General features: G+C 41.4%; 1 protein-coding gene across 1 annotated transcript in view; it reads left to right on the top strand.

The window, feature by feature from the left end:
- CEP112 (centrosomal protein 112kDa) overlaps nt 1-22,798 on the top strand; it is a 318,653-nt gene that overhangs the window by 38,586 nt on the left and 257,269 nt on the right. The window contains 6 exon segments of the mRNA XM_010856057.1: nt 1,097-1,144; nt 1,402-1,479; nt 10,400-10,486; nt 12,866-12,965; nt 17,023-17,141; nt 19,256-19,399. Coding sequence (XP_010854359.1) covers nt 1,097-1,144; nt 1,402-1,479; nt 10,400-10,486; nt 12,866-12,965; nt 17,023-17,141; nt 19,256-19,399 — 576 coding nt within the window.

Below are 22,798 nucleotides of genomic sequence, written 5' to 3' on the forward strand. Positions count from 1 at the left end.
GACAGGCTGTAGTCCATGGGGTCACAAAGAGTTGGACGTGACTGAGCAACTGACTTAACTGATTTATTTGAAATTTTTTTTCTTGGAGTCTAGTTGGTTTGCAGTGTTGTATTACTTTCTGCTGTATAGCAAAGTGAATCAATTACACGTACACATATGTCCACTCTTTTTAAAATTCTTTTCCCATGTTGGTCATTACAGAGTCTTGAGGAGAATTCCCTGTGCTATATCGTAGGTTATTATTATTTATCTATTTTATATATCTGATGTGATTTAGCTGCTAAGTCGTGTCTGACTCTTGCGACCCCATGGTCTGTGTAGCCTGCCAGGCTCCACTGTCCATGGGATTCTCCAGGTGAGAGTACTGTAGTGGGTTGCCATTTCCTTGTGCAGCACATCTTTCCCATCCAGGAATCAAACCTGGGTCTCCTGCATTGCAGGCGGGTTCTTTATCAAGTGAGCAACATATTTTATATATAGTGGTGTGTATCTGTCAATTCCGGTCTCCTAATTTATCCTTTTCCCCCATACCCCCGGTAACCGATAAATATGTTTTCTATAACTGTATGTCAAATTTTTAATGTATGCCTATCTGGTGGCTGTAAAATACCATCTCTTGAGGTATTACTTTACATTTTTCATAGTCATTTTTCATACATTTTCATAGTAGTTTAAGCATGTTTTCATATGCTTATGTCATTCAGATTTGCAAATCTGCTTGGGGCTTTAGTGATAAAATTGAGACTTGAAGGATGCTAGGTGCGTGCTTACAGGGACTGGGGCGGGTGGGCAGAGGTAGAGAGGCATGGGACACCTGCCGTGTCCGGGTGATGAGAGTCCTTCAGGACCTGGGGGTGAAGTGTGAGGTGAGCAGGAGTAGGGGGAGGCCCGGGCCTTGGCTGTGAGAGGATCACTCGAGGGTGCTTGTGTATGCAAAGGCAGTTACGCTTGACGTTTTATTTGTTAGTGGGCCACTAGAAATATATCATGCAGTATGTATTCTAAGAAACATGCTAAATATTAAGACATATGGAAGACATTTTCATTATAGTTTAATTAAGACTCAAATATTAATGTCTTTATTTTAAAATTTCAGATAGAAAACCCTCGATACCTGAGACAGAAGCCCATCCCAGTTACTCTGGTAGGTGAGAATTGCCCTGAGCTTTCCCTGTGGCAGATGTCTTAAAATAAAATAATTGTTTAGTTGTTTACAGAAAGTGATGCCAGTCCACATTATGAAGCGTAGTAGTCTTGTTAATCCTATCACTTGGAAGTGAATGCATCCCTTTTTTCCTCCAGTGTTTCTGTTATTTTGGCATGACCGTCAGGCAGTTTAGAGTTTACTTCTGGCCACACCAGGCCTGAAGAAGTATTGAATGGCTCTTCCTCATTCAACAGATGACTCCGAAATTCAGCCTGAGAAAATCCAGCAGTCTGCACGATGACCAGTTACTCTCCCGCATGCATGAGAAAGAGGTAGGATCGCGGTGTTTCTGGCGCATCTAATCTATGCATGCAGATTTCACGTTTTGTGTAACACGAGTTTTCAGGTCTTAGTTAGAGTAACGGACGCCTGGTAGGAAGAGGCTGTTGTGGGTGCAAATGTAGAATCCTGGTGCAGGTAAAGGCAGGTCTTCCGTTCTGTTTTCACTGACATTGGAGCATAGCTGCTTTGGAGGGAGTGTTAGTTTCTGCTGTACAGCAGAGTGACTCCCAGATATGCATACACACATCTCCCCTCCTTTTTGGATTTCCTCCCCATTTAGGTCACCGCAGAGCACTGAGCCGAGGTCCCTGTGCTGTGCAGCAGGTTCTCATTAGCTACCGGTTTTATGCATGGTGTCAATGGTGTATGTATGTCAATCCTAGCCTTCCAGTCCTCCGCCACTCCTTTAAATTTCAGCCTGCCGGAATGACTGCTGCTGACCTCAGTAATTTAGAGGTCCTCTTAGAGCTCCCATTCGGGGCATGCAGGCTTTTGTTTCCTAGTGCACTGCTGGTGCTTTTAAAAAAGCCTGTTGAAATAAAAAATGTTACATTCCATGAAAACTTTTTGAGGACAGTACTTACCTTCAGATGGACCTTCTTTGAAATTCTTGTTCTGAAAGTTTTTCTTTCCTTTTAAGAAATTGTCAGTTGTTTTTACACGTCATTCCAAGTCATTACCAACCATTTTCCCTTTTACTGTTCAGACTGCTTACCATAGAGTAGTTACCTCCTGTCTTTTTGAAATTTTTTCTGGTCTTTTGTGACACCGTATTCTTATTCTTTATGGTTACACTTTGGGTTAGGGCTGAGCATACCAGTGTTCGCCACATACGTGTTGAAAGAGAAGATACTTAAAAGTATCCTGTTTTGCACCAGAGATCCATTTCTAAATGTGTGTGGTTTTTTTTTTCTGTGCCCTTATGTTTTTGTTTTTGTTTTGGTATACTGGCAAAAATATTTGCGGGATCACTGAGAAGTTTGCATGTAAACATCGACTGACAGCGCATCTTAAAATGCACCCGGTGTGCGCTTTGACCAAAATAACCCTGTGTAGTTACGTAGTTGTTTCTGGCTATTTTGGGTGAAAGCTTTGGTCATTTTTTTTCCCCCTAAAATATTTAAGAGTATATGCTGGCTGAGTTGCTCCAGTGTGAGAACTTAAGTTTCTTTTAAAGAAGTGTCTGTGATTATAAAATAATTTTGGGTGTTTATTAAATAAATTTTGTAAAATATAATAAAATAAAGAAAAATAAAGGTTTTTAATTGCCCAGAGGGGGGAGAAATTTTGTAGAATACAGCCATATGTAAAGAAGGAAATAAATCACCTGTGAAATTAATATATAGAAATGAAGAAGTAGCATTGTGTTGACTTTGATTCTTTTTTTAACATATTCTACAGAATACATGTTATTTTTCTTTAGACAATTGAGATGATATAACCTAAGTATTTTTGTATAACTTGAGTATTTTATGCTACTAAACATTGTTCCTAAGCATTTCTTTATTTATTTTTGATGTCCATTCTTTTATTTCTCATACGTGTTTAACATGAGGTACATCCATCTGTACATGTAAAATTTAGTAACATCAGAACACATTCCTGCCTATTCTTGGCTACAAGTCAATACTGTGAATTATCTCTCTGGCTTTCTCCAGGAGGTTGCTGCTGTTCAGCTGCTAAGTGGTGTCTGACTCTCTGTGACCCCGTGGACTGCAGCACACCCGTCCTCTCTGTCTCTCATTTTCTCCAGGAGTTTGCTCAAGTTCGTGTCAGTTGAGTCGGTGATGCCGTCCAACCACCTCACCCGCTTCTCTTTTTGCCTTCAGTCTTTCCAGCATCAGGATCTTTTCCATGACTTGGCTGTTGGCATCAGTTGGCTAAAGTACTGGCATTTCAGCTTCAGCATCAGTCCTTCCAGTGAATATTCAGGGCTGATGTCCTTTAGGATTCACTGATTTGACCTTCTTGCTGTCCAAGCATTTATTTTTAATGGCTGTATTATAGTCTGTATTATAGAATTATCCCCAGTTAATTTGACGTATACCTATTGTTAGATATTGAGATTGAGTTTTCACTAATATAAGTAATTCTGAAAAAAAAAATCCTCATATCTCTATCTTTATATGCATTCAAATATTTGTATGGGGTAATGAACTATGTCTGACAGGGTAAAATTGAAATGATGGATTTTTGTAAATATAGTAGCATAAAAAATTTAACCTCTAAAATAAAAATTAATACTTGGAAGTCTTATGAAAATTGTATGTGATTTTAAGATACAAGTAAAGAATGTATTATATGCAAAAATGAGAATGAATGTAAAAAGGCAGAGGAAATTAGGAGCTACTTGAATGCTGAGGAAAGTGGCCGTTTAGACTGCCTTTGTAAATATAAGGATACTAATTATATTTTAAATACAGAGCATGGATTTTTAAAAGCTTTTTTCTGTTTTAGGACACAGTTTTTTTTAATATTTTACTTTTTGAAATAGGAAATATTAATCATTAGTAGAAAGATATTCAGGCTTTGTCGATTTCCCTGAGTCACGTGTGCGTCCCTCTGCGGAACCTAACGTGGCTCTGCCTGATGAGCTGCCTCGTTGCCTCTCTACAGGAGCCCCGGAGCCCCAGTTCTGGCCTCCGTGGGGCGGAGCGTCCAGAGCCTGTCACCAGGCGCTGCGCTCTTCCGTGACACTTCCCTCTGTGTGCTGTCCTCCTAGTCTCTGACTGTTACACGTTCATGTCAACTTTCTGTCCATCTACCTTAACCTCATCATATTTGTGTAACTACCTCACACTCTTTCTAGAATGGTGCATGAATAGATGGATAAATTTAAAAGTCCATTTGAAAAAAAAGTTAAAAACAAGAAACTATCAATCCTACTGCTTTACTATTTTTGCTGGTTTTCCAAAGATAGTTTTCTAACTTGGACTTTTCTGTATGCTTAAATGCATAGCTACGCTGTGATGCGTTTAGTCATCCTTGAGAAGGATGGTCTAAGGTCCACTGGCCGAAGTCCCTTTTCTCAGATGCTTACTGTGGGCCCGAGGGTGGCGGCTTTTCCGTTTTGAAATTCCGCAGACCCTTGCACACCCAGGTCGGACAACCCTGAGGTGTCTTGTGTGTGTTCTCATCCAAAAATGCTTCCGCTGTTGCTGGGTCATGTTGTAAAAATAAGAAATAGTTTTGTTTGAGTTTTGTTTATTTTAAAATTAAATAATAGTATTTATTTTCACAACACCTGATCACTCTTCAAGGTAATCATTGATAAAAATTTAATATGTATTCTCTTTAAAAGTTTAAAAATACAAATAATATACTAGATCATACTCTACATATTGTTTCATTTTGCTTTTTAAATTCAAACATAATTCTGATGATCTTTATATCAGTAACACGGCTTAATCCTTTTAAGTAGTTGCACTGTACTTTGTTTTATTGATGGCCCATGTTTTGTTACTGGAGATTCCTACTGAGGGCTGTAGGTTGTGAAGAATATTTTGCTACAACAAGCCGTGTTTCAAGAGTATCCCTGTGTACAGTTGTATGTACTGCACGTTTATTCTTAGACCATAAGTTCTGTGAAATCTAATTGCACATTTCAATTTTTTATTGATATTGACAGATTGCCCTTAAAATGATGTTATGTCTGCCTTGGGCTGTAGGCATTGGTGAGAGTGGAGAGTGATGGCCAGCGGGCGTGCGTGTTCCTTTTTGGAGTAATGAAAACGTCCTAATTTAGACTGGGGTGATGTTGCATAATTCTCTGCTGTGTTGAAAGACACCCAATTGCGTACTTTAAGTGGGTGAATGTTATAGGTCAGGTCTGTTTACACCTGCGCTGACGGCGTATGAGAATGTCTGCCTCCCCATTCAGTCAGCAACACTGAAGTATAAACACTTTTATTTTCTGTGAGACAAAAAATAGTATCTTGTTTTAATATTTGCATTGCTTTTTTATGTGAGAATGAGCATATTTTTGTCTGTTGTCTTTTTAATTTCACTTTTGTGAACTGTCCTTTATTAAACCTTTTTCTATATTTTTGTTAAATTGTTTGTCTTCATCGTGATTCCTCAGCAGTTTGTATATTAAGGAACTCAGGTCTCTGTCATATATCTTACAGGTATTTTTCTTTGTCTTTTGATTTATTTCTGTCTTTTTAAACGTATAGAAGTTTCTTTTCAGTAGGTGGCTCTATCAGTCTTTTCTCTATGGCTTTAGGGTTTTGTATTGTGTAGAAAAGATTTCTTATTCCAAGATTATGAAAAAATTAATTCACATTTTTGTCTCTTTTAAAATCTCATCTTTGTATTTTAATCTCAGGTCCATTTCACAGGGTTTTACTCTAAGTAGTGATGATAATCTAGATTAATCAGTTCTTAATGTTACAAAATAAAAACTTAGGAGGTTGAGCGCTTAAGTTAAAGAATGCAGTAAGTGTGGAAAGAATTGAGTGACGTGAAGTCCTCTGTAGATTACAGAGTTTGTCTGCATTTAATAAATGATTTAATTCTGTTGATGCTTTGGCGAGTTCTGAAATCTTTAATCAGCCTTTGGAAATTAAACTGTATAAAATGCAACTTCCATTTTAAGTTTATAATTCTGTAGAAAATACCTTAGATGTTAAATGAGTAATATTCACAACATTATTTTATTAGAGTTGAAGAACTGTAGTAGTTTTCTTTTGATTGGGAAAAACACACATATACATTATTTTAAGATTAGAAATTTTGTTCAGCGTGTTTGGCTTTATGCGAAGACATGTCTGGTGACTGTGACCCCTTATTTTCACCTTAGCCTGTCATTCACAAACATGGTTGGATTTGTCTGCCTTTGTAATTGTTAACACGTTTCCTGTGATATCCACATCACAGGACTGTGTGACCTTGAGCACCATCAAGCAGTGTGCTTCTTTTTTTTATTTTTTTAGTATTCTTAAAAAAGGTTTCTGATATAGATTAAGACATTTGGAAAACCGTTGTCACTGAAAATGAAAGAAGAGAATACAACACAACGAGAGGAGATCAGTTTTCAGAGAACAGATGGTAGAAATTGCCCTTTTTGTGAAATAAAATAGAGTATTTCCTTTGAACTTTACCTCCACCCACAGTGACTGTTCCCACCCATTGCCTAAAAGGCTGCCTTGCTTCTTTCTTACACGTAATGCCAATTAGGCATTTTTTCCTTTTGCAAATCTCCTAGTAAAATGTAGAATTTAAATAAATCCAAATGACAAAATCTACAGTCATTGATGTAATAAATGAGAGAATTTATACTTTAAAGCATTTCTTATGAATAGAGCATTCAGAGACTCTCAGTCTTACAAAATGTAATAATTATTCAAAGGAAAACCATCGTGGACCACATGCAGGCAAGGGTTAGATCCTGACCAAGACGCCAGCCGCCTGCCGTCCACCTTCTCAGTCCTGCTCTCGTCCACCTCCCCAACAATAACCACCATCCTGACGTCTCTCATCGTTTCCCGCCTTTGGTTTTTAAGTTGACTTTGCTACCAATGCCTGCCTTCTTAAGAATGAAAATACTTTTGTTCAGTGGATTTTGAACTTCATTTAAATACAACTAAACTTTTCTGCTCAGTAGCATGTGGGTAACACTCCTGGTTGTTAGGCACTCAGCTGCAGTTGGCTTCATTTGCAGTACTTTCTATTAAATGAATCTGCCACACCTTGTTGCCATTGTGTTGATGAATCTGTTCTAATTTTTGACTTTTACAAACAGTAGCCCTGTGAACAACCTTGTGCGTGTCTCCTGACACATATGTACAAGAGTTTCTTCAGGGCAGTGGTTCTCAGAGCGTGGGCCATGAACCCTGTGATCCCTAAGATCCATGAGGTCTATGAGGTCAAAATTATTTTTGCAATAATTAAAAATAATTGTTCTACTGTACTTACATTTGCACTGACTTTGCGCACAGAGCGTTGGGTAAAACTATATCCCGACCCACGTCAAGGCAGCGGCACCAGATTGTACCAGTCGGCGTATTCTGCATTGCCACATGCTCCCAGGGGAAAATTACTAATCTTATTTAAGGATGTTCGCAGTGGAGCAAGTAGAAAATTATTAATTTTACTAAATCTTGTAACTCAGATACACATCTTCTGCTAGCTGAGTGACAAAGCAGAACTGTCTAGAGGGCTGAGGGTGCGTATCCAGGCGTGTGTCGGGGTGCCAGAAGGAAAGCCCATGGCTTCCTCAGTGATGAACTGTGATAGCTCCTGCTCGTGGGATGTCATTCTCACCTGATGTAATGACTGACGGACAAAATATGGTTATTCAGACTCGGTTATTGGGAGACAGTTTCTGGAAAGTGAACAAATCGAGCCTGTCACTTTAAGCAAAACAACTGACCATATTCACACTGATGATAGAATTTGACCTTTTAATACAAATTAGAATTTTGGCAACCCTGTATCAGTCACTGTGAGCTTGAGAACTTTCCAATACTAAGACTTTTCCGATGAGATTGGTGATAATATTAAAACCAGTGTGAGGTTTTGATATTATGTAATGAAATTTTCAATATTTGGAAACCTCTGCAACTCATTGAACTGATGTTTTCCAAATGAGTAATGCATGGTGTTATAGCATCAGACATGGGTAGCAGAGCCATTCCAAGTTCAGGACAGACCAACAGACCTGCTGTGACAGCGAAGAGCTGGAGTCCACTTACCAAGTCCACGTAACTTAGAAAGCCTAGCACTTGTGAGCGTTGATTTACTTAAAAAGAATATCTGCAGTTATCAAAAAGGGGATTAACATACCCTACTTTACAACTACCTATTTATGTAAGGAAACATTTAAGGAAGAACTGTGTTCCAGTATTACATATTACACAGATTCTCTGAGATAATAGAGGGGGATACTCTTTGCAACTGCTTTTATGAGGCAAACACAACACAGTTAGAACCAAGAACATTTCAAGAAAAAAATTAAATCCCCTTAAAAATAAAAACAGTGACAAAGTTCATTGTCAATATGTTGAGAAAAGACTTATTTAATGAATGATGCTGGTACAACCTTTCAGTTACTTGAAAGAAAATAAAATTGGGTCCTTTCCTCTAAAAACAACAATAATAATAAACAATAATAATAAAACAATAATAAAAAAACAAAAATTCTGGATGTACCTAAAACCTAACCTATAAACACCCAGACAAAAAGTTTCAAAACAACAAAAATTTTTACATCAGGTCTTTCTTACCCAAAAACCTTTCCAAACTCAGAATGAATAAAAGAAATGATAGAAATATTTGACTCAAGTGACATAAAGAATCTGTAAGGTAAATATATATATATAAGAAAATCAATTGAAAAACAATCAATTTGGGGAAAATATTAGAGACGGGCTGTGAATGTATATACACGCCTTAAACTAATTCAGAATAAATAAAACTGCATGCCAGGCTTTACTGACCACAGACAGGAATGTGGATGAAATTGTGAAAGGGCCTTCATAGAAGACCGGATTCAGAAGGCCCCAAACGTGTGACATATTTATATCCTGAATGTTCATTGGAAGGACTGATGCTGAAGCTGGAACTTCAGTACTTTGGCCGTCGGATGCAAAGAACTGACTCATTGGAAAAGACCCTGATGCTGGGAAAGATTGAAGGCAGGAGGAAAAGGGGAAGATGGTGGATGAGATGGTTGGATGGCATCACCTACTCAATGGACATGAGTTTGAGCGAGCTCCAAGAGTTGGTGATGGACAGGGAGGCCTGGCGTGCTGCAGTCCATGGGGTCGCAAAGAGTTGGACACGACAGAGGGACGGAACTGAACTGACCGAAGCGTGTGACGAGGGGCCGACAGGCAGTGGTTTTCAGGGAAATGCACATGAGGATCGTAGTGAGATGTCTGTCCTTCCCGCAAAAGTGTGAATTTGCCTTTAATAGAGGGCACAATATATCTAGATAATCTGATTCGTTGCCACGTCTTTTGAGAACCCACCCTGTAGAAAGCAAAATCCAAGTGTGCTGGGTGCATGCAGGAGAATGCTTGGCCATGCTGTTTGTAGTGGAGACTGAAAAGAAAGTGACTACGCATTACGAGTGTAGTTGAACGGATTTTATTTTCTGCTCATGAAGGAATAGTTGGTAACTATTTAAAAAATGAATAAGAACTAGAGCAAATGTTTTTAGAGGGATTTCCATGAGATATTGTTCAGAGAGAAAGACAAGGTGTAGAAAATACGTATTTTTGTTTTCATAATACAAACATTCATAATAAAAAGTTATATATTGCTGAGGGTGTAGCAGTTTAGAGAAGAGAGTCCACTTAGCATTCCTACAGCAGTGTGGGGCGCATGGGCAGTGTGCTGCTCTGCCATGTCGTGGGGGACCCGGCTGGTGGGCAGCCTGTCCGTCCTCAGCTCACAGCTTCAGTCTCTGCACCTGAGGTCTTGGTTACTCATCCTGCAGAAAGAAAGAGGGTGGAGGGAAAGCCACTTCTGAGAAAACATGTCCGCCGCAGTTGCCTGCGTCCCGTCTGCCCCATCAGCCCCCCACCCAGCCCAGGTGGTGGCGTTAGTGGGGCCCCAAGGGAAGAAGAGAGGAACAGATGTCGGGGACCCTCCTGGCCTGTGCCACACAATACCAAGTGGATTTGGCAAAATATCACTTCACAGTGACCCTTTCAGGGCAGTGGCGTGGGCTGAGTATCTGAGTATCTGTTCCTTAGCCTGTAGAGTGATGTTTGTTCAGAAGACTTTTAATCAACTTGGAGGTGAGCACAGAGTATACCCAGTGTATGAGTGTGTGCAGTGTGATTGCTGGACTCGTGACTGTAAGGTGATCTCTTTCATACAGGAGTTTATTTTCATTTAATTGTGTACTTTTGAAAAATGGAAAAGTAAATTAATAACATCTTTAAAATATTTTCCTTGAAGTTGGACATGAAAACAAAGCTGATGGAAGCTAAATATCACGAAGAGAAACTTAAATTGCAGCAGAAACACGACGCTGATGTTCAGAAGGTAGGGTGTGTACGTTTATTATTTTTTTAGGATTGAGTATTTGAAATATTCTAGGTCTCATGACCATCCATCCACTTATTATATTTATATGCTTATGAGAGTCTAACATATAAATGGGACTTGCTAAATTAGTATCCTAGCAAAGCTGATCTTTAAACTTCATTTGCTAAACAAATGTATTTATGTGAGACCTTATAGTTTACATGATCTTCAAGTTCTTTATTTCTTCTTACAGCCCTTTACCTTCTGTCACTGCTTTTCATTACAGTTGAAATGAAACATCAGCTGTAAATACTAGAGTTTGTTTTGGTCTAATATCCTTTCAGTCTTCTGGCAATTGCAGTTTCCTTTCTAATTTAAAAAGAAATCATGAACTTAGTTCTCTTTGGTGTAGACTGCACGCACTGTGAGGCCAGTGTTGGCTTTCTTTCAGTGGCTCGTTGGGATGTATGCCTTCCAGTATTTCAATTTGTACTTTAAAGTATACTTTTTCTTCTTAATGGGCACAGCAAAAGTCATCAATCTATAGTTATTATACCTTATAATTGTGTAACTATTTTTAGTACTGCTTTTAAAAATGTAGTGATATAGAAGTATAATTTTAATATATTAATTTGAAACTCACGAGAATTGATCCAGATAGAAACTTGGCATTGTCTGTTTCAAAACTGAGCCTGGGGGATGCTGCTCCCCAGAGTGAAGTGCCAGAGCTGGAGGGAGGGAGTGGAGGCCAGAGCATCTCGTAACCTGCTTTCTTCCTGCCCTACCCTGCGTTCCTAAAAGCTGGAAATGTAGTCGTGTTTAGTCAGGCGTGTACTGGGCTCACCTTCTTGCAAAGCAACAAGAGGGAAACCACTGATTGAAAATTAGAGAAAAACTATTGAATCCTTTTTCTTGACTTTCCTCTTTTCCTTTCAGACTTTAAAGGCAAATATTACTTTATGTTCTTACTAGAATTTTACCTAAGTATAAACGGTTAGATCAAAGCAGTTTTCTGTCATAAATATGTTAGAGATTCAGTAATATAATTCTGTAATTTCAATAGAGCATAATACACGTCTAAATTGAAATTTTAAAATATTGATATGTAATATAAATAAATATAGAAATATATTTGGAAAAATCATGGTAATAGAGTTTGAAATAGGCTTTTTGGTATGTCCGTTGCAAAGCTCTGTTCTAAGAAAAACATTTAATAGTAGAATCCTTTCCAGGAATTTCTCTTTTAAAATAAATTCTTCATGAAAAAAGAAAGCAGCACAACTAGTTTGAAACGCCAGGTAAAATATAAGTGAACTCGCTGACCTCGTGCCAGGTTTGGAAAGTATATTCATCAGTTGGTTGCACGTATGGCATTTTCTACGTGTTAGGAATTGGGGAGGAATAACATTGAAAGTGGTTATCTCTTTGCACACATTCTTTTCCTGTTCTGCTTCTTTATGGACATGGAGCTCAGACTGGCTCCTTTACTTATTTATCAGTTGTTCTTAGAGGTGGGACCAAAGCAATGAAAGGTAAAGTAAGATGCTGGTAATACAAGAAAAACTTGGTTAGACATGCTGATAACCTGTTTTCAAAAATTGAATTTGCGTGTATAGGAATATACCGCAACCATAAGAAAAGTGGATATCCATACTTCTGCTTCACTTTGGTTTTCCTTTCCCCCTTGGTTAGACATTTCTTTACCCTGCTTGGGGACTTTCCTATACTTGGTTTTTCTCCAATTTTTTTTAAAGTATTGGATATTTTTTAAAGTATTTAATGATCCATTTAAAAACTTCTGAGAGTATAAATTAATGACGTAAAATACTCATACAATTTTGGACATACTTTGAGCTGACTTTTTTGATTCCCAAGAGCAGAACTGAATGTAAAAGAAGTCTGTTGCACCCAACGTTCCCGTGTGTCTGGGCGTGCTTGCTATTGTGTGTGGAAGTGGCAGAAGGACCCTGTGGGGGTTCAGGCTGTACTTGTCTGCAGGCACCTGCCCAGTGCTGGGAGGGGACTGCACTGTGTCAGTGGCTCAGGCTTCCGCTGCTTCTCTCTGCGGCCTGGTGACAGCGTCATCTGTGAGTCATATTTTAGAGAATCAGCTAATCTAGTATTTACAATCCCCTTAAGGATTAGTACATGAAAATTCAAAACAGCATATTTCTTTCAGTAATCAATTATTATAGTGTATTTAATGTTTTGTCAATGCATTGAAATATGATTTTGGCGGGTTGTTATATATAACATCGCTTTTGTTATATATAACAAAATCAGCTAATCAGGATTAGCTGAGATAGACTTAAAAGAATATTGTGCTCTTTTTTAAAAATTATGTGTTCCATACATAAAATGATATAGTGTACTAAAATATTTTAAATTCGTTTGCAGATTTTAGAAAGAAAGAATAATGAAATAGAAGAAATGAAAACTTTATACAAAAAGAAACAAAATGAAACTGAAGAGACGATTAGAAAACTTGAGAAGAAAGGTGATGTTGTATATTGTTACATAAATCCTTTAATAACATTTCTACTTTAGTGCTTCTATAAAGGACAGTTTTATTTCTGACTGTAGTATGAGATAGGAAGGTTTGTATGGGTTTCCTTTGTTGATGTGCTGATGTGAACTTCTGTATGACTTAAGAAAAACCTGTGTGTGTGTGTGTGTGTGTGTGTGTGTTTGGTAGCAATGGTGGTTGGTTTGATTAAAGGTTTAGAAGAGTCTGTAACTGTTACTCTTTCTTAATCCTCTCTCTCGTCATTGGACTGGAATGACCATAGGTCAGTCTTAGAATAGAACTTACTGGCTTTCACAAGAGTCTAGAGTAATTATTCATCTTGGTCTAATAAAAATTCATTCCATTAAATGTCTACTTTATGCTTTATAATATATGCTATATTGTGATGGATGGAACATTTAAAAAGTATTCCTCATTTATACTTCATTATGAAGGAAAAGAAAACAGGAAATCCAGTGTTAAGTTGATTATGACTGTAGGTCAAAGCATTGAAATGTAGTGGACAGTCTTAAGGAGAGTGTTGGAAATATTTGGGGAGGGGGAAAGAACTTTAAAAGTTTTGTAAGATTTAGTTAGTTGCAGAGGAGAGTTCCAGGCACTGGGGTGGGAATGCTGATGTTCGTAAACTGTGGGAAGGATGATGCAAAACATTTGTCTAGAGTGGAGATCCTCATGTTAAGAGAGAGACTGACAAAGACTAAGATAGGTGACTTGGCGTCATATAAGCATGACCTTGAATTTCAGATTTAGAAATTTTAAGTTTATCCTGTAGCTGCTGGAGAGTCAGGGAATGTTTTTTGAGAGGTGAGTTTTAGGGCTGCATGTTTTCGGTGGAACAGCCTGGTAATATGGTGAAGCTGATTCCCAGTCTGTTATAATAGAGGCAGAATGGAGCAGAGGAGGGAGAAGGAGAGAGGGAGGGGGAGAGAGAGAGGGAGGGGGAGAGAGAGGAGAGGGAGGGAGGGAGAGAGGAGAAAGGGGAGAGAGAGAGGAGAGGAGGGGAGAGATCTTCCTTCTTAGGAAACCTGCCCTTTAGCATCTGCTATGGCCCAGTTGCATGCCTCTTACTCATAAAGCGGTGCAATTGGAGATGTAATGTATATAAAGTCTCCTCAACTCAAGGCCGCTGTGCCTCCATAATGTCATGTGTAAGATGATGAGGACCCAGAATATCTCAGTAATAGCAGTGGGAGTGGGGAAAATGAACCTGAAAAAGAAACTCTGCTGGATTTGTGAATGATCCGATGTCAGTGAAGAGTAAGAAGAAAGTGGAGAGTCTTGTCATGGAACCACTCCAAACATCAGTGGCTACACATATTTAAAATCTATTTCTAGGTTTTTGTTTTTACTCTGATTCAAACCAGGCACTTTAAACACTCAAAGAATGTTCAAACTGCCATACAGTTGGCGCTCATTTCACGTGCTAGCAAGGCTGTGTTCAAAATCCGTCAAGCTAGGCTTCAGTAGTACGTAAACCAAGAACTTCTAGATGTACAAGCTGGGTTGAAAAAAGGCAGAGGAACCAGAGATCGAATTGCCAACATCCATTAGGTCACAGAAAAAGCAAGGAAATTCCAGAAAAAACGTCTACTTCTGCTTCACTGACTACGCTAAAGCCTCTGTGCAGATCACAACAAACTGTGGGAATCTTAAAGAGATGGGGGTGCCAGACCACCTTTCCTGTCTCCCTAGAAACCTGTATGGTGGTTAAGAAGCAACAGTTAGAACCAGACAGGAAACAATGGGCTGGTTCAAAATTGGGAAAGGAGTACGACAAGGGTATATATTGTCCCCCTGCTTATTTAACTTGTATGCAGAGTACATCATGCGAAACGCTGGGCTCAGTGACTTCACAAGCTGGAATCAAGATTGCTGGAAGAAATATCAACAACCTCAGATATTCAGATGATACCACCCTGATGGCAGAAAGCAAAGAGGAACTAAAGAGTCTGTTGATGAGGGTGAGAGAAGAGAGTGAGAAAGCTGGCTTAAAACTTAACATTCAAAAAACTATAAGATCATGGCATCTGGTCCCATCACTCCATGGCAAATAGAAGGGGAAAACGTGGAAATAGTGACAGATTTTATTTTGGGGGGCTCCAAAATCACTGCAGATGGTGATTGCAGCCACAAAATTAAAAGACACTTGCTCCTTGGAAAGAAAGCTATGATAAATCTAGACAGTGTATTGAAAAGCAGAAACATCATTTTGCCAACAAAGGTCCTTATAGTCAAGGCTGTGGTTTTTCCAGTAGTCATGTACAGATGTGAGAGTTGCACCATAAAGAAGGCTGAACGCCAAAGAATTGATGCTTTTGAACCGTGGTGCTGGAGAAGAGTCTTCTGGACTGTAAGGAGACCAAATAGTCCTGAAGGAAATCAACCCTGAATCCTGGTGGCTTAGACAGTAAAGAATCCACCTGCAATGCAGGAGACCTGGGTTCGATCCCTGGATTGGGAAGATCCCCTGGAGAAGGGAACAGCTACCCACTCCAGTGCCAGGAGAGTTCCATGGACAGAGGAGCCTCGAGGGCTACACTCCATGGGGTCACAAAGAGTCAGACACAACTGAGTGACTTACACTTAAAAAACCTTTTTTATTGGAATTCATTGGAAGGACTGGAGCTGAAGCTCCAATAATTTGGCCACCTGATGTGAAGAGCAGACTCACTGGAAAAGACCCTGAGGCTGGAAAAGGTTGAGGGCAGAAGGGGAATGCAGCCAAGGTTGAGATGGCTGAATGGCATCACTGACTCAATGGACATGAGTTTGAGCAAGCTCCGGGAGAAAGTGAAGGACAGGGGAGCCTGGCGTGCTGCGGTCCATGGCGTCACAAAGAGTTGGACACGTCTGAGCGACTGAACAACAATATCAGGTTAACTTGGACTCTTCTCCTTCTCACCAGTGCTGCATCATTGAGATATAAAAGTGAAAGAAATTTTATGTAAATGTTTATGAAAATTTTCCTCTCTTCCAGTAAGTGAATAAGAACATATTAAGGAAGCTAAGAAAATACTACTTTCAAGCAAATAAACAACTGAATTTATTTTGTATCCGGATGACATGAATATGTTGAACAGTTTTCACTGGAATCAATGACAGTTTAAATCACTTTAAAAAGAAGATAGAAATTTGAATGCTTTATGAGGGATATGTTTTATGTAATTTAGAGCATGTTTTGCTTCAGTCCCAGTAGCTTAATACACGCAGGAGCGGCGGCAGCTTGGAGTGGTAGGTTCCCTTGTCTGTGGGCTTAGCACACCGCCTTTGGGGTACTTGCCTGAGTGCCAGTCTTTTGCTCTATAGTTAAAAGTTGAAATATCTTTCTCCTCAGTGAAGAAGCAAATAAACTGTTATAGCATGCACTGTAATAGGGGACTTATGTAGAAATCTAGGAGGTTCCCTGGGCCTAGAGAGGAGTGCAATTCTGCCCCTGCAAGAGTAGGAGACTGGTTGGTTCCTAAAGGAGGTGTGACTTGACCTGAGACTGATTTGAGCATAGTATTTCAGCAGGGGAGGAGGGCACTCCAGGTGGATAGGTGGGCGCATCTGGGCAAGAGAATGAAAGGACGTGGATTTACAGATAGGTTGGTGTGTTTATGAGTTTAAACACATGGACGTGGCTGAAGATACGGCCAGAAGGTAGTCAGATCTGAGGAGCTGTTTCCCGTGCCAGAGGCTTTGGGTCTCTGTCTTGTGGGAGGGGAACTGGGAGTTACAGTCTGGGGGTCGTGGCACAGCATCTGCACGGGGAAAGGGCCTCTGCAGAGCAGCGGCGGGCACCCCGCAGGAGAGCTGCAGAGGCCGGCACGCCGTGCGCGTTGTCTGCGGGTGAGCGGCGAGGGTTCCACCGTGGCTGCGCAGGTGGACATGGAAAAGAGGAGGGAGGAAGAGAGGTTTTAGGGGAGAGCAGAGGAGGCCGGCAGGAGATGGGATGGTCTGTTAACTGGTGCACTCTGCTTTCTGTCACTGGACTCTTACGTGGCAGCTAGAATGGGTTTAATTACGTTTTCATCATTTTTGACAGTTCAGACCCTCGTCCGTGAAGGTCAGGTTATCAGAGAGACCAAAGACAACCAGATTGCAGAGTTAAAAAAGATATGCGAGCAGAGTACAGAATCTCTGAATAATGACTGGGAGAAAAAGGTAAGCTACAAAACATAAAATAGTGACGGAAAAATATAAAGGAGTTTACTTTCACATAACCTACGTAATTATAAAAGAGTGGGTGTTCACGAAACATAAAGAGGAGTGTGAAAGAATAAGAGTAACTGTTCTGGGCTGTCTAGAAATAGCTGTCGCGCTTTGGTGTACTCTTTTCTGGGAGCTTACTGGTTTATAAGCTAGTTTTCATTTAGAAAAGTTACTTGTAACAATTCTTGGATTTAATTAAGGCTCTGAATTTTTGTCAGAGCTAATAGACTGTAAGCAGAATTCATAGGGATATAATAGCAGGATAATTTGGGGGAGTTAAATTGTTCAAATTTTGGATGTAAGCCCCTGGATCGTTCTTTTCTGAAGTCTCAGATGACACAGCAGTTGTAGTATGGACTTGTTTTTGGAGTATACAAAATCAGTTGTGGATGGATTATTCTTGGAGGAGCATTTAATTAAGAAAAACATTTTCATTAAATTTAGCAGAGCCACGAGTAATGTAAAAAATACTTATAATGTTTCATAGAAGTCTTACGTAGTCACACATAGTAACTACTTTTGGGCTTCCCTGTGGCTCAGCGATGAAGAAGCTGCCTGCAATGCAGGAGATGTGGGTTCGATCCCTGGGCTGGGAAGATCTCCTGGAGGAGGGCATGGCAGCCCCCTCCAGGGTTCTTGCCTGGAGAATCCCATGGACAGAGGAGCCTGCAGGCTGCAGTCCGTGGGGTTGCAGAGAGGCAGACAGGACTGAACACACACACAGGCACTCAGTACTTCCATTTAGGAGCTCTTCACCATTGGTTGAAATTACAATATGTACTCACAAGAAGTGAAACACGTTACTTGTTTTGAGTAAGTCGGCTGTGAAGGTCTTCGGTGAACTCTTCCTGCTGACCATCTCCCAGTGGGTCGGGTTCGAGCATTTTCCTGGGCCCTGCGGGGTGGTTGGAGCTGAAGCTGGGTGGCTGTGTCCTGGGGCCATGGCTCCAGGGCCGTGAGAGGAGGGCCCCTGTCCAGAGGCCAGACGGAGCGCTCTTCCAGGGTCGTGTCCATGTATGTGCTTTTACCTTTTCTGTAAAGTTGGCATGTCTTTTCTCTGGCTGCTGCAAGCACACATTTCATTATTTAACACTTCACTCAAGACACTGTCCTCCTAAAACCAGGCCAGCAGTTATTGGAAAACACTCAAAAGTATCTGTAAAACTATATAAATTATAACTTATTTTAACTTGATTAAATATAAATGCCAGACACTGGAGTAACTATTCCTAGTAATTCTGAGCTCAATTAGGCTTCAGATCTGTGAGCCTGGGCTGGGTGCAGAGGACAGGAACTAGATTCCGCATCCCCACCCGCGAGGGCAGGTGGATGGCAGGAACTGGAGTCCGCATTCCCCGCCTGTGAAGACTGGTGGACAGTGCCCACGAGGCTTGCCGCCTGGGTTTTCCACTCCCTGAGAGGCTGCTCATTGAGAAGTGGCTTCCTTCCCTTGCTGCGTCCATGTTCCAGCGTCTCGCCCACTTCAGCATGTGTTCACAGGCCTCATCAAGGCGGCCAGTGTGCACAGAGACGTGGGGTGTGCAGCCTCCCGAGAGCTCGCCTTGGTGTACACCGGCCACCTTTGTGTCTGCTTAGTGTAGTTTACGGAGCAGATAAATAGTTTCTTAGTGGGAGTCAGGGTGAAGGATAAACCATTTTGAACGTTACTCTTGTGCAAGATTTCATGCAAATAAGATGAAAATACTGTGAGATCGCAATCCTAATTGATAACAATATTGTAAACACCTTTGTTTCCTGGTGTCAGGCTGCCCTGGTGCTGTTCGCCTGACGCACTCTGTTACCCGATTTATTTACTATTTCTGCCAGAGGTGGATAATTCCCTTTAATATTTGTTTATCCAATAAAATTTTCAATTGAGGAAAGTAAACAAAAAATTGTTTCTTAATCATGCTCTTTACATGAATCTTTACTTCAAATATTTTATATCTTTTGTTGTTCAGGTCACCATATAAATAAATAGAGAAATACAGGAAAACCTTTTTTCTGAATTACAAAATAGTCCATTCTGTAATAGTAGTGAAAGAGTCCATTCTTCCCCTCTGTAGCTCCACAACGCTGTAGCAGAAATGGAAAAGGAAAAGTTTGAACTTCAAAAGCGACACACTGAAAATATTCAAGAATTGCTCGAGGACACCAACGTGCGGCTGAACAAAATGGAGGGTGAATACGTGGCACAGACGCGGTCCACGGTACGTCTGCTTCTCCTTGCCATGTCCTTATGAACTGTCCTCTTCACCTCCCTGTCCTCATGCTTCCCTGCTTCCAGAGTGTGCAGTGCACGGCAAGTGTGCTGTGGAGCAAAAACCCCTCACCTTCCTTCCCGACACAGGCTCACACGTGGCAGTGTGTGGCCTCTTCAGTGGCCACAGGATTTCCCTTGGCGTCGATTGTTATCACTTCTTTTTTTTTTTTTTTTTACCCCTGCAAACATTTATAAAACTTTCTTCTTGTTTTTTTGTTTTTTTCTCCACTGACTTTCACCCTAGAGATAATTTCTTTACTTTTTTACTTTCTGTTTTATTTATTTGTTTCAGTCTTTCTGACTGAAGAGGTGATTGTTTTTCTAGAAATGTGTAATGCCTGTGGGAAGACAGTCAGATCGGGAGGTGGAGCAGTGTGGCTGTAATCCTTCTGTGAAGACAGTCAGATCGGGAGGTGGAGAGTGTGGCTGTAATGCCCGTTTGAAGACAGTCAGATCGGGAGGTGGAGCAGTGTGGCCAGCAGAAGGCAGACTTTCTTAGTCGCTCTGTTTTGTGAGGGAGCAGACACAGATGCCCGTGGGGGACCCGAGTCCCTTTCCTGAGGATTCAGAGGGGCACCACCAGAGTACACAGCAGGTGACCAGGCGTGTCTTCCTAGGGATGATGGAGGGCCCCAGAGCCCCTCGCTGAGTCTCTGCTTGCAGAGGTGGGTCTTCCGCCCTTGAGAGGCTCAGCTGCCTTCCTGAAATACGGAAGCCTGGGGAAGGTGGGCTGAGGGGCACCTGGACCCGGGGCCTCATGTCTGAGGTAGGTGCACCTCGTCCTCCTTGTTCCTGATACGTGATTTGACCTCATGGCGTGTAGACCCTGAATCCTCAGCATGAGCAGGGTCCCTGGCCAGTCAGCCCCCTTGGTCAGCTGGCTTGTCCAGAGTGCCTCCTTGAATTTAAAGCTGTGGAGTCTGAGCCAGAGTCTGTTACCTAGGCGTGTCTTGGAGACCCCAGACTAGCTGAAGGGCCCGTTTCAGAGGGCGGAAGGAATGGGACACAGTATCCACAGTGATGCGGAGCTGGGCTGTAGGTCTCGGGCTCCCATTCCAGTTCCCTTGTAGCTTGAGTACCGTGCCAGCTCATACGCTGTTCAATGTCCTCATCCGTCAGGCAGGGTAACAGCAGGAGTAAAGTGTATCTATGTTGCTGGGAATATTAAATACATTAATATACATAAACTAAGTTATGTGGTAAGTGCCCAATAGACAGTTGTAACATACAAGAACAATCATCAGGAGACCTGTATACACAAGGAGGTTCTCAGTTCAGGAAGCTGGTGGGCGTTTGCTTGAAGACAGCAGGTCGAGCACTATGTGGACCTCCGTCCCCTCCCACAGACGCACAGCGTGACCAGCAGGGAGGAGGGGAGAGCGGTGACAGCCTGGGGTTGGGCCAGGCGAGTGGTGGGCTGACCCTGAGCAGCCGGGTCAAGAAAACAGAACCCTGAGTCGGCCTGGAAGGAACCTAAGCAGCAGACAGTTCCACGTGGATCTTCCAGAGCCTGGGGCCTGTCCCGCCGTCATCTCTGGAGGAGGGGATGCTGCTGGGGCTTCAGCAGGTAGAGTGCTGGACAGTTTAGGAACCAGCTAGATGAGGAATTGGGGTGAAGAATATAGTGGGTTTATTATACGAGTCCTCCTCCTTTTGTGTATGTTTGAAATGTCCCATAACAAAACTTCTAAAACTTTATATATTTGGCTCTGCCAAACCTTTAGATTGCAGGAGCCTTAGTTACAGCATGTAGGGTCTATTTCCCTGACCAGGAACCAAACTCGGGCCCTCGCTCTGGGAGGCGGAGTCCTAACTGCTGGTTCACCAGGGAGTTCTTCTAGCCTTGGTTGTAACATGTGACCATTTTAGAATATTTCCAAATGATACTACTGGATATGAAAAATAATAATCAAAATAAAAGTGTAATAGATACAATTAGAAACAGTACAATAAATACAGCAGAAGGAAATCTAAAAATTTAAATAAGAGTAAGATCAGAGAGTTCCAGAAAAACATCTATTTCTGCTTTATTGACTATGCCAAAGCCTTTGACTGTGGATCACAATAACCTGTGGAAAATTCTTCAAGAGATGGGAATACCAGACCACCTGACCTGCCTCTTGAGAAACCTATATGCAGGTCAGGAAGCAACAGTTAGAACTGGACATGAAACAATAGACTGGTTCCTAAAGGAAAAGGAGTACGTCAAGGCTGTATATTGTCACCCTGTTTATTTAACTTCTATGCAGAGTACATCATGAGAAACGCTGGGCTGGAAGAAGCACAAGCTGGAATCAGGATTGCCGGGAGAAATATCAAGAACCTCAGATATGCAGATGACACCACCCTTATGGCAGAAAGTGAAGAGGAACTAAAAAGCCTCTTGATGAAAGTGAAAGAGGAGAGTGAAAAAGTTGGCTTAAAGCTCAACATTCAGAAAACAAAGATCATGGCATCTGGCCCCATCACTTCATGGCAAATAGATGGAAAAACAGTGGAAACGGTGTCAGACTTTATTTTTGGGGGCTCCAAAATCACTGCAGATGGTGATTGCAGCCATGAAATTAAAAGCTTACTCCTTGGAAGGAAAGTTATGACCAACCTAGATAGCATATTGAAAAGCAGAGACATTACTTTGCCAACAAGGGTCCATCTAGTCAAGGCTATGGTTTTTCCAGTGGTCATGTATGGATGTGAGAGTTGGACTGTGAAGAAAGCTGAGCACCGAAGAATTGATGGTTTTGAACTGTGGTGTTGGAGAAGACTCTTGAGAGTCCCTTGGACTGCAAGGAGATCCAACCAATCCATTCTAAAGGAGATCAGTCCTGGGTGTTCTTTGGAAGAACTGATGCTAAAGCTGAAATTCCAGTACTTTGGCCACCTTATGTGAAAAGCTGACTCATTGGAAAAGACTCTGATGCTGGGAGGGATTTGGGGACAGGAGGTGAAAGGGATGACAGAGGATGAGATGGCTGGATGGCATCACTGACTTGATGGACAAGAATTTGGGTGAACTCTGGGAGTTGGTGATAGACAGGGAGGCCTGGCGTGCTGCGATTCATGGGGTCGCAAAGAGTCGGACATGAACTGAGCTGAAGATCAGAATTGGAGAAGGAAATGGCACCCCACTCCATTACTCTTGTCTGGAAAATCCCATGGATGGAGGAGCCTGGTAGGCTGCAGTCCATGGGGTCGCTGGGAGTCGGACACGACTGAGTGACTTCACTTTCACTTTTCACTTTCATGGATTGGAGAAAGAAATGGCAACCCACTCCAGTGTTCTTGCCTGGAGAATCCCAGGGACGGAGGAGCCTGGTTGGCTGCCGTCTCTGGGGTCGCACAGAGT

Source organism: Bison bison, unplaced genomic scaffold (genome assembly GCF_000754665.1).
Source record: "Bison bison bison isolate TAMUID 2011002044 unplaced genomic scaffold, Bison_UMD1.0 scf7180017864371, whole genome shotgun sequence".
NCBI classification, from domain to species: Eukaryota; Metazoa; Chordata; class Mammalia; order Artiodactyla; family Bovidae; genus Bison; species Bison bison.